The 12,686-nt window shown below is 43.8% G+C and overlaps 1 protein-coding gene across 2 annotated transcripts in view; it reads right to left on the reverse strand.

Annotated features, from left to right (window-relative positions):
* The window catches only part of PPIL6 (peptidylprolyl isomerase like 6), a 43,960-nt gene that overhangs the window by 21,920 nt on the left and 9,354 nt on the right, over nucleotides 1-12,686 (reverse strand). For both annotated transcript variants that reach the window (XM_075200637.1, XM_075200636.1), the window contains 2 exons: nucleotides 4,018-4,080; nucleotides 1,905-2,052 (listed from right to left, as the gene is read on the reverse strand). In XM_075200637.1, coding sequence (XP_075056738.1) covers nucleotides 1,905-2,052; nucleotides 4,018-4,080 — 211 coding nt within the window. The remainder of the gene's footprint in view (nucleotides 1-1,904; nucleotides 2,053-4,017; nucleotides 4,081-12,686) is intronic.

The following is a 12,686-nucleotide window of genomic DNA, read 5'->3' on the forward strand; positions in this document are numbered from 1 at the left end:
CTAATGCCACTCCAGTTGTAATATCCATTGCTGTGTCTACATAAGTTTGGCAGTTCTTCAGGGATGAGTGTGAGGTATCCACAGAGGAGAAAGAGATTAAAGATGCAGCACGAGCAGACATGATTTAATAATGTAGACTTCATTGACAGCACTGTTAGGCTTAAGGCAGCTAAGCTATTGGTACCTTGTTTTGTGGGGGCCCAAACACACTAAGCACTTCAGCCACAAAAGTGGCACTGCTTGTCGCTGGAGTGCTTGCTTTGTTAAACTGTACATGCCCTTTTCAATATCTTACATAACGGTGGGTGGTAGGGCCCAAGGACAGTTCCATCTTGCACCACTTTTCTTTTCTGCCATTGCTGTGTGTCAATGTTTCATAGATGTGCTATGAACTGCCGTGTGTTTGTGTCATTGCTCTGTCACTTAGCATCTAGCCAGGTCGCTATAGTCTTTGTTTGAAAGTGTATGAAAATTATATTGTGACCTGTGAGGTAGTCAAAATTGACTGCAAATGACTTGAAATTAGTGTTATTGAGGTTAATAATTCCACACATAAGAGGTGGATTTTTTGGTCTTATGCCCAGGCATGACAATGATCTTCTTCTTATCACTGGTTCCACTGGTGCAGGACTCAAACAACATCATCCTCATTAGCGCCCTTGTCAGCTACACAACTACCCCCCTCATCCTGTTGCAATTCCAAAGTGGCATCCTAAATTGGTGTATCACCGGCTACACTTGGGCTGCTCATGCACACATCTGCAAAAATGCTGAAAGGGGCCTTCTTTATGGGTACACTATCAGAAAGGTTAGGCTTACACATAGCATTCGTGGATAGACTCTCCTCAGGGATTTGTGTCATTTCTGAATCTGAACATACATTTTCCTCTAATGCCTTACTGTTTTCTTCCAGCTCGGCTTTTACACGTAAAAGTATTTGGGCACCACTTTTTGACTCAGAATGACAAGGTGTTGCTTAGTCATGAATGACCTTACAAGAAGATGCCTCAGTGACAATTGCAGAACTAGCACTAATAGAGAAAGGCGAAGGCCTCATTCTTTCCTTGCCACTGCGTGTGTAGAATGGCATGTTGGCAATTTTATTTTTTTCTGCAGATAACTTTGCCTGGATTACAGGTCTTTTTTTCTTTACCAAGGTAAAAGGTGTTTTTTTACATGTTTGTTTCCCTGACTTAAAAATACTATGCACTTTAACATAACATGGTCTTCTGTGTACTGCTGTGAATCCATTTTGATAACACAGTACAATGTGACTATCGATTCAGAACAACACTGCCAGCCCTATTATTTCTATTTCAGCAATGACAATTAGCAATGGAGCAATGGACCTCTGCTGTTTGTGTGTGAGCTATATAACACCGTACAATGTGACTGCAGATTTAGACCAAGACTGCCAGCCTTATTATTTCTATTTTAGCAATGACAATTAGCAATGGAGCAATGGAGCTCTCCTGAATATCACTGGAGACTTTGAATAACACTGCTACACCTCTTCATTCTTTTCTAGCTATGACGCTGCCCAACTGCACTAGACACTGTCAAGAAACGTGCTACCCCTTCTGTGTCCCTCTATGAAATAACGCTGGATCGCTGTGGAGGGCAGTACTTATAGGATCCCAAACTAGCGAGATCCGACGACGCAACAATGACGTTTTGCCTCATTTTCAATTCCGAGGGCGCGCTAAAGTACCGAGCCGGCTCGGCTTGGTACTCGGATAGGCAAAGTTCGGGTGTGTTCAGTTCTCTTGGAAGAGCCTGAGCATCTCTAATTTTAACATGCACAAGTTTTAAAAGCTGGAAAAAGCTAGAAAACTATTTCTTGTACAACGTATGCAAAATAGGCATTTGGTTAAGTGTCAAGTCATAGTTTAAAAATACTTTACCTCCCCCTTGTATCCAGCCATTTTTCACTATGCGGTGAAACAGAGACCCTTTGTAATACAACTTCAAGCCACTTGAAGAGTTCCCTGCTTCTCCAGTACACAAGTCCTGGAAGTTTTTACATGTTTTGGGGTATATATCCGAGAATAACTGTAATAATGAAATGCAACATTTTGCTAATAAGGTATGCATATATTGTATTTACATTCATTAAAACATTTTGCTTGTTTTGATCATAAAACTGTATATGAATCTAGTTTCTTACTCTGCTGGTGTTTATCCAAGCGTTTTATGTGCTTTCCTATTTTGACCCCTCCCAATCCATGAAGCATTATTTAATATGCTTTTAAAATGGGTACTAAATATTCATTAATAGGTATTTAGCCAGTCGGTAAGCTGTATTTCTCCCTGAAATAAACTGAGCATGTGATAGTTTCAAAGTAGCATTAGCTCTTTGACCCCCAAATCAGCTAATTTCCATTAAGCAAAGTAAGCTGTCAGTACCAGACAAGGAGGGAGGGGCATCATTTTGCTGCTAATTTTCTCTAGCAAAACAAAAAATCAAAACCAGTATATTTTTATAAATTTTTACTATTATTGTCAGATTTGCCCTTGTGACAAGTGCATAGTGTATAGCTGGGAGAATGGATAGCTGTCATTTGTGAAGGACACCAAAGCAGTTTTCAAAGATGGAAGAGGAAGCCTGGAAGCAAATTGTTACCTCTGAATGCAAGAACATGGAATGTTGAGAAAATAAAAACTGCCTCTACCTCTTACCAAGTGGCAGACCTGCTGAAAAATGCCAAAGGGCTGCAACTTTATCAGGGCTTAAGCTCCTAAATGTTATTCATGTTACTGCCTTATTATACAATTTATGAAAATCACTGAAGAATGAATTTGGGAGCATTAAGCAACCTGAAGGGTTGCTTAATGCTCCCAAGGTAGTTGTGCCAGCTCTGACTAAGGGTCATTTAATAATTGCAAAAGTACAGTGCACAAGTTCTTATGTGATGTCACAATCCGAGTTTTGTGTAAATGCATCTGTTGTTAATAGTGAGCTCACTGATTTGTGGGCCAAGGTGGTCCACTTCTGTGGGGATACAAAGCTTGCACCATCAAGTGGTAGGGATTAAGAGGATTGAGTTGTTCCTTGGTAAATGCAGACTAGGTGGATTAATGTGGGCAAACGAGATTTCCTTTTGCAGGACGGGAGTATTTAAATGAGCGAACGTTTGTGGAGAAGGGCCATTTAGGGAAGTGATCCTCGTTTTACAGGTAGGGGACACAGTTTTTTCCTTCTTGCAAAAGCACTTTCTACTAGTAGTCAGAGGTGCCAGAAATCCAACCTTGCCTCTATAGTGACAAGCCTTTGCACCTTCCAATTGCACTTTCTAGTGCATTTCTAGGTGCACCATGACCAGTGTAATAAAAACCTCCAAACACAGAAAAGTGACACATGTAATAAAAGCTGTCTTGAGCTTCTCTCATTATCATTATTAATGTAAGACATAAATGAGGATAAACTAACCAATTTTTAGGAGAAAATAAAAAAAAGGAAAAATTAATGGAGGGTGCAGTCCTAAAATGGTAAGCTGTGAAAAATGTGTATGGTCGAAAAACTAAAAATGTCACATTAGAGTATGTACAAAACCACAAATATATGCAGAGATTGATTTTACTAGGGTGCTTTTACCGACTAGTAAGTGGACACGCACCATGAAAGGATAAGGAGGTGTTCTTGTGCACACAAAGCAGTGCTGCTCTGAGCTTCTTGCGGTTTATAAATTAACTTTATTGACTATACTATAGATATTTACAGCAAAAGCTTAGAACATTCCCAACATACAAAAGAGGGGGAAGAATGAGCATTTTTTTCTAGTGGGTGTATTTAATTTGTATGTTTATTTTTATGGTGAATGTCAATTACACCAATCTTTCTCAAAAGGAACATTTTCCACCACAAAGTTCCAGATCTTCGTAATATCAATTAAAAGTCATGACAAGGAGCTACTAGCACTGAAAGCCGTGATGTCAAGCACTTTACAACACATTTTTTTCCAAAAACACATTTATGTCCCCTGCCCACAATATTAATAGTAAGATCAAACAACTTACTTCAAACAGTAACCTCCCAATGGGTTTATCCTGAATTGCAATGTCAATGTATACAAACACATGCTGTAACAGGAAATGACAGCGTTAGATTAATGGAAAGTGACAGCACTTGTATCATGTCAGCTTACTCAGCTATGTTACAGCTAATATACGGAAAACTATCTTGTTAAGTTTAACAACATATATGACCCATACCTCCCAATTACCATTATTGAACAACAATTAGTTTTGCCATTTATTTCTCTCCTTTGCAAATATCCCCATTTTCAATGTAACCTTCTTAACTTTTTAGTTTCTAACATCACAATAACTGTATTATATAGTGAAAGATCTTACTGACAAGAAAAGACAATATTTGTATAGTTTGTTCAGTGCTTACAGTGTATAGTGTTATTATATGTGTCCTTAATTCTGCTACATTGTGCACACATCTTTAGAATACAAGTACCGTAGCAATTAACTGTTTAACACATCAAGTGTCCCAATTTGATGTATTCTGTCGTATTACTCAGTTCTTTATTCATATAAACATAAAGAAAATATGAAAACAAAATGTATACTTATTTCATAAAACAGATATGGAGTTAACACGTTCAGTAACTGTGCTATGTTAGGCTATTGCGTTTTGCATTAAAGGATGAGTATATCAATTTCTTAGTATATCAAACGGTATAACCTCACATATATTAACACTATGAACCTCATTTACTGTTCCATGTAAATATGTGCCTTTTTGTGTATGAGCAACGATGAATCTACAGACTTGTGTTTTTCCATCTGTATTTTGAGTTGTATGTTAATATATCTGCAATCTAAAATAGAGTGTATAGATGAATTCGGGGTAAAGATATGTCAGGCATCATAATCAACTAATAAACTTTCACCTAACTTATAGACATGCAGAGATACACTTCTTAAGTAACATATCTAAAGATATATGCAACATGAAATACGACGCATCTCAAGGGGGCGTGATTAACTTGCACCTGCACACCCTTACTGCACTTGCATGTAAACGCTCCTGACCCGCTCCCTAAGTGCAAGGAGGTGCGAGTGCAACTCAAAGTACTCGGTAACTTATGTGCATGCGCAGTGATACAAATGATACAAAGTTGCAATGGGCAAAGCAGTCATGTGCAACTGAAGGCACTCTGTATATTGACAGTAGTACTATATTTGCAAGTATGAAGGAAAAACATCAAGCTGTTAGAATAGTTCAAGCACTAATTACTGAAATAACAAACCCTAAAATATAGGGTAATGGAAATAGTCAAGTGATAGAAAGGACAACATTTGTACACTATATGTTATTTTAGGTTTTGGATTAGATAACACTAATAGGGCAAAACCACACATGGCAATAATCATATTGTGTTGTGAAAAATTAATACATATCCAGTTCAGAACACATACTCAGTGGGTGGTTCTCTGAAAATGGGACATGTGTCACCATCACATAAATGTATATCCACATAACTAAAAAGACCTCAACCTCCACCAAGGGGTGTGTGACCTGGTAGCCATTAATGTAGGACGTGCTTTTCTTTCACTCCATCCTCAGCACAACTAGTATCCTGCTCCATCAGGATCCCAATTGACTCCTATAGTCCACACGGTACCCCTTCGCACCACGCATCAGGTGAAGGGTCCCTATAGCACACCTCTGATTCTCTGGAGCCTACCAGACTGTTGGAAGTGCATAAGAACTCTCTGAGACCTACAACTCTCGTAGCACATGGACCTTTCCTAGCGGTCCGTGGACCAGTGTCACCTTCTCCTCTGCGATCCACACTGCTGTTTAAAGGACCCCTGCCTGTTCTGTGGCCTTTTAATGGCCACTGTCACTGTTGCTTTGTAGATCGGGAACCTGCTCTTCTCCGCATCGTGACGCACATGGCCAGCTGAAAGAGACTTCATCCAAAGACCTGGAATCATGCCATTCCACAGTGCAATACCTACCAGGGCAACTCTCGACCATTTCACTTATGAGATTGGCACCCATTCTCACTGCCCGCTGACAAAAGTGATGTCCTGACCTCTCCATTGTAAGGGGACTGCCTGTCACACAACAGGTTATGGCCATCGCCAGGCTCTCGGGTAACGTGAATGTACCCTTTTGCCTTTTTACCAAGGCCGATTGTACTCTTTTCCTCATGGAGAAAACTCACGCACACAGCAGTGCTCTGTTTAGTGGACCACACTACTGGACTGCTTTAACCATGCTCCCTATGGCACCTATGGAATTTACTACCTTTGCTATACACTCAGGGAGTGAATCAATAGGGGAGTCTGTGACTGATGAGCACTCTGCCCCATCTAACAAAACAGATATTGCTACATTAAACAAATCATCAAGGACAAGGTTACCGAGGCATGTTCAACCTCACCTCAAAAGTTGTTGATATCGGAAATTGCGTTGATGCCCTTGAGAGAACACAGGAGGAGATCATCCAATTCAAACAATCCTCCGATCAAGAATTTGTTCATATACGGAATAATCTCCTGGCGCTGTCTGATAAACAACAGGATGCCGAAAACCATGGTAGAAGCAGTAATCTTCGGACCCGTAATGTCTCTGAATCAGTCAAAGGGCCTAATTTTAAAGATTACCTTCTATGCCTCTTCCGTATGATGGCTCCCTCAATTTCTGACAATATATTCTTACTTGACAGAGCAATGGGCCCTCCATCCCCGTTCCAAGGATTCTGATAGGACGAGGAATGTTATCTTACACCTGCACTATTACAAGGCGAAAGAACAAATACTTAGAGAGGCCACACAGCGTTCTGAGATCTCATTGAATGGGACTACACAGTGCTTATGTTTCAAGACCTTATCCCCTCAACCTTACTCAAAATGAAACAGATGAAAGATGTGACACAGACCCTGCGAAACAACAAAATAAAATACAGATGGGAATATCCTTTCTCCCTCTATGTTCAAATGAAGAGTAGTGTCACGGGCACTAGGAGTCTTTACCCAGGGATCACCAGGTGGTAGGCTTACCAGAGCAATGTAGGTGGTAATAGGGTACTCTGGTAGCAGGGTGATCACGGAACAGTAAATAGCAGATGATGAGATGCTCAGGAAAGTCTATGACTAGCAACACTGGTAATATGGAGGTAATAGCACACGAGGAACTGTATGGACAAGGACACGTGAAGGTAGTCAGTGGTCTGCGATAGCAAGTTGTACCACTGCTATAGTGAGGAGGAATGTCCAACAGAAACGAGGAGGTGATGAGAGTCAGCGGTCTGCGGATAGCAAGTTGTACCGCTGTCTGAGTGAAGGAATGGAATCCAAGTGGAGGTATCCGGGGAGTCAGTGGTCTGCGAAAGCAAGTTGTACCACTGCTATGTGAGAGGATACTGGAACAGGTGATACTGGAAACAGGGATCAGTGGTCTGCTACTAACAAGTTGTACCACTGAATATATATGTGAAGAGGAGCACGGGGAGAGACTGCAACACAGGGTAAACACGGCACCTTAACACGATCCACAGTAATATGCACAATATAGATATATATATGAATGACTGAACAGCACTGCAAATATGGAAAGTCTCTTGAAGTAATCCGGAACAAGATAGTACAGTCAATGATGGCAACAGACTCAGCGGATAGCAGACTCCAGAGGAGAACCAACACAGTCCAGCAAGATATGCAATACACCAGCACAGTCAATGAGAAGTATGCATACCGTGGTTCAGAAGCAGGCAGTCAGACAGGAGTGCAGCGATACCTGAGCGGCAGGAGGCCGGCAGGATGAGAAGTCCCTGGATGGATGACGCAGAGGTCTAGTAGGTGCAGCGCACAGGTAAGTACACCAACAGGGACACGAATCCACAGGAATCGGTAGAACGCGGAACTGGACTCTTGGAGGACCCAGGAGAATGGTGATGATCTAGCAGCAGGATAGCGGATGAGACACGAATCCAATGCTGACAGGCGGGTAGAGACCAGCGGAACACAGGAAGGCGTGGAGAGCGGATCAGCAGTAGATGGACGATTAGCGCTGGCAGCAGCAGCAGGACTCTGCGGACACACGGAGGTAACCAGTAGCAACCAGCAGGTGCAAATAGCGATGGAACACGGGTGAGCAGAGTAGACCAGAAGCTGTTGATCACGGAGAGTAGCGGATGGCAATAATAGCAGCAGTCTCGAGGAAACACGGGAGAGATGAGATGAAGACTGCAGTGCACAGAGGCAGCGGATAGGAATCAGCTAACAGTCACGATGATGAAACACAGACGAGTTGCAAGCTGGAGTCTGTAGTGCACGGAGGCAGCGGATAGGAATCAGCTAACAGTCACGATGTTGAAACACAGACGAGTTGTACCCTGGAGACTGTAGTGCACAGAGGCAGCGGATAGGAATCAGCTAACAGTCACGATGAGGAAACACAGACGAGTTGCAAGCTGGAGACTGTAGTGCACGGAGGCAGCGGATAGGAATCAGCTCACAGTCTTGATGATGAACAGGTGAGTAGATGTGGAGAGTGGCTGAAGTGCACGGAGGCAGCGGATAGGAATCAGCGAACAGTCACAATGATATGAGATAGAGTTGAAGTGGTTTAGAAGACTGTAGTGCACGGAGGCAGCGGATAGGAATCAGCTAACAGTCACGATGATACACTTGATGGTAGAAGTGGTATGGGAACCACAGTAGTAGAAGTGGTTTGGAAACCACAGAGGTAGAAGTGGTTTGGAAACCACAGGAATCACCAGCGCTGAATAAACGAGGAAACACAGGAACACCTTCAGAGACTCATGGGGAATGAGACTCCAAGATCAGGCAACGTGGTGTTGACCACAGGTGCTTAATATAGGGAGTGTTGCCTGATCTGCCAATTAAGTTAAAGGGACATACACTGAAGGGTAGGAAAGGGCTGCGCATGCGCAGACCCTCAGGATGGAGGACGGCCACGGTTCCTAAATGTCCGGGAAGAGGCACTCACGGTCCGGTGAGTGACAGTACCCCCCCTTTTAAAGGTGGGCACAGAACGCCTGGAACCGGGCTTGTCCGGATTTTTGGAATAAAACTTCTTCAAAAGGGCAGGAGCATTAAGATCTTCAGCTTTGATCCAAGAGCGCTCCTCAGGACCAAAGCCCTTCCAATGAACGAGGAAACGGAGAACTCCTCGCGAAATTTTTGCATCCAATACCTCAGTAATCTCGAAATCCTCCTCCTGATGAACTTGAACTGGCTGCGGAGCTGAGGGAGGAGTTGAGAAACGGTTGATGATAAGAGGTTTGAGTAAAGACACATGGAAGGCATTGGAAATCCGAAGATTCTTAGGAAGAAGAAGTTTAACACATACTGGATTGATTATTTGAATGATCCTATATGGACCAATAAAACGAGGGGCGAATTTCATAGATGGGACCTTCAAACGAATATTTTTGGTAGATAACCAGACACGATCTCCAATTTTTAGTGGTGGAATAGCCCGCCTCTTCTTATCTGCGAAAGACTTATATTTGTTAGATGTCTTCTTTGAACAGGTTTTGACCTGAGACCAGATATTTTTGAAGGTCTGACAAGCAGTCTCCACAGCAGGAACTTGGGTGGGAGGGAGGGCAGGAAATTCCGGAAAAGACGGATGGTGACCGTGAACCACCAGCCCTTGACTTTTTGAAGATGACTCCTGAGATCCATCTTCAACGTCCGATGACGTCACGAACGCCCGATGAGGAGGAAGGCGTTCAGACTGAACCTTATCGCACAGATCCGTAGATAAAGGATCCTGTGGAGGAGGACCTGGTGGAATAGACGAATGCTGTCTTTTGAATGAAACCACTTGAGAGAGACAACGATGATGACATTCAGCTCCCCACGATGTAACTTGAGAAGTGCGCCAGTCAATCTGGGGAGAATGACATTGAAGCCATGGAAGGCCTAAGACAATCGGACTTGTCGTAACAGGAAGAATTAAAAACGAAATTTCTTCATGGTGTAGTACACCAATCTGAAGAGTTACTGGAGACGTACTCTGGGTGATGAGACCATTGATGAGACGTGATCCATCTATAGCCGTCACAGTAATGGGTGTTTTTAAAGTAATCACTGGTAGGGACCATTGATTCACTAGTGATTTAGAAATGAAATTTCCTGCTGCTCCGGAATCAATCAATGCCTGTGACTCAAAGGATTTGGTAGCAAAGGAAATCGTAACATCAAAAGCGCAGACTTTAGATTTCATAGACGATGGAGAGGACTCCAGGAACCCTAACCTTATCTCCCCAGTATTGGTTAGAGCCCGGCATTTCCTGGGACAAGAATTGAGCATATGCGTAGAATCAGCACAATAGATACAGAGTCTATTCTTGACTCTTCGTTTCCTCTCCTCTGAAGATAATTTGGAACGTCCTATCTCCATGGGAATCACAGAGGGTGAAACAGGACGAAATTGAGGGTTTGAACGAAGAGGTGCTTTAGCAGAAGTTGTTTTTTCAGCCTCTCTTTCACGAAATCTCATATCAACACGATGGCAAAGAGAGATCAGATCTTCAAGTGACGAAGGAAGCTCCTGGGTAGTCAGTGCATCTTTAATTTTATCGGAGAGCCCCTGCCAGAAGGCGGCAACTAGGGCTTCAGTGTTCCACTGAAGTTCAGAGGCTAAGATCCTAAATTGAATGACGTACTGGCCTACTGTATGAGATCCTTGTCGCAAACGGAGGATGCTGGAAGCAGCGGAGGTCACACGACCTGGTTCATCGAACACACTTCGGAATGTAGAAATGAATTTGGCACTATCTTGCAATATTGGGTCGTTTCTCTCCCACAGAGGGGAGGCCCAAGCCAGGGCTTGTCCAGAAAACAAAGAGATAAGATAGGCCACTCTGGAACGATGGGTAGAAAAATTTTGAGGTTGGAGCTCAAAATGGACTGAACATTGGTTAAGGAAACCCCTACAAGTTTTGGGGTCCCCATCGTACTTTGACGGAGTAGGCAGGTGAAGCGTGGAAGCTGTAGACACCTGGGATGGCACTGGGGAAACGGAGGAAAGCACAGGAGCCTCAGTAGTGGCTGTCACAGTCTGTCCAGATGTTCCTTGGGAGGTTAATGATTGATAACACTGAAGTAACAGCTGTTGGCGGGCATCCTGTTGCTCCACACGGCTGACCAGATGCTGCAGCATCTCTTTGGCGGTAGGTTCCGTATCTGGGTCTGTCATGGCCTGATCTTACTGTCACGGGCACTAGGAGTCTTTACCCAGGGATCACCAGGTGGTAGGCTTACCAGAGCAATGTAGGTGGTAATAGGGTACTCTGGTAGCAGGGTGATCACGGAACAGTAAATAGCAGATGATGAGATGCTCAGGAAAGTCTATGACTAGCAACACTGGTAATATGGAGGTAATAGCACACGAGGAACTGTATGGACAAGGACACGTGAAGGTAGTCAGTGGTCTGCGATAGCAAGTTGTACCACTGCTATAGTGAGGAGGAATGTCCAACAGAAACGAGGAGGTGATGAGAGTCAGCGGTCTGCGGATAGCAAGTTGTACTGCTGTCTGAGTGAAGGAATGGAATCCAAGTGGAGGTATCCGGGGAGTCAGTGGTCTGCGAAAGCAAGTTGTACCACTGCTATGTGAGAGGATACTGGAACAGGTGATACTGGAAACAGGGATCAGTGGTCTGCTACTAACAAGTTGTACCACTGAATATATATGTGAAGAGGTGCACGGGGAGAGACTGCAACACAGGGTAAACACGGCACCTTAACACGATCCACAGTAATATGCACAATATAGATATATATATGAATGACTGAACAGCACTGCAAATATGGAAAGTCTCTTGAAGTAATCCGGAACAAGATAGTACAGTCAATGATGGCAACAGACTCAGCGGATAGCAGACTCCAGAGGAGAACCAACACAGTCCAGCAAGATATGCAATACACCAGCACAGTCAATGAGAAGTATGCATACCGTGGTTCAGAAGCAGGCAGTCAGACAGGAGTGCAGCGATACCTGAGCGGCAGGAGGCCGGCAGGATGAGAAGTCCCTGGATGGAAGACGCAGAGGTCTAGTAGGTGCAGCGCACAGGTAAGTACACCAACAGGGACACTAATCCACAGGAATCGTTAGAACGCGGAACTGGACTCTTGGAGGACCCAGGAGAATGGTGATGATCTAGCAGCAGGATAGCGGATGAGACACGAATCCAATGCTGACAGGCGGGTAGAGACCAGCGGAACACAGGAAGGCGTGGAGAGCGGATCAGCAGTAGATGGACGATTAGCGCTGGCAGCAGCAGCAGGACTCTGCGGACACACGGAGGTAACCAGTAGCAACCAGCAGGTGCAAATAGCGATGGAACACGGGTGAGCAGAGTAGACCAGAAGCTGTTGATCACGGAGAGTAGCGGATGGCAATAATAGCAGCAGTCTCGAGGAAACACGGGAGAGATGAGATGAAGACTGCAGTGCACAGAGGCAGCGGATAGGAATCAGCTAACAGTCACGATGATGAAACACAGACGAGTTGCAAGCTGGAGTCTGTAGTGCACGGAGGCAGCGGATAGGAATCAGCTAACAGTCACGATGTTGAAACACAGACGAGTTGTACCCTGGAGACTGTAGTGCACAGAGGCAGCGGATAGGAATCAGCTAACAGTCACGATGAGGAAACACAGACGAGTTGCAAGCTGGAGACTGTAGTG

Source organism: Mixophyes fleayi, chromosome 3 (genome assembly GCF_038048845.1).
Source record: "Mixophyes fleayi isolate aMixFle1 chromosome 3, aMixFle1.hap1, whole genome shotgun sequence".
NCBI classification, from domain to species: Eukaryota; Metazoa; Chordata; class Amphibia; order Anura; family Limnodynastidae; genus Mixophyes; species Mixophyes fleayi.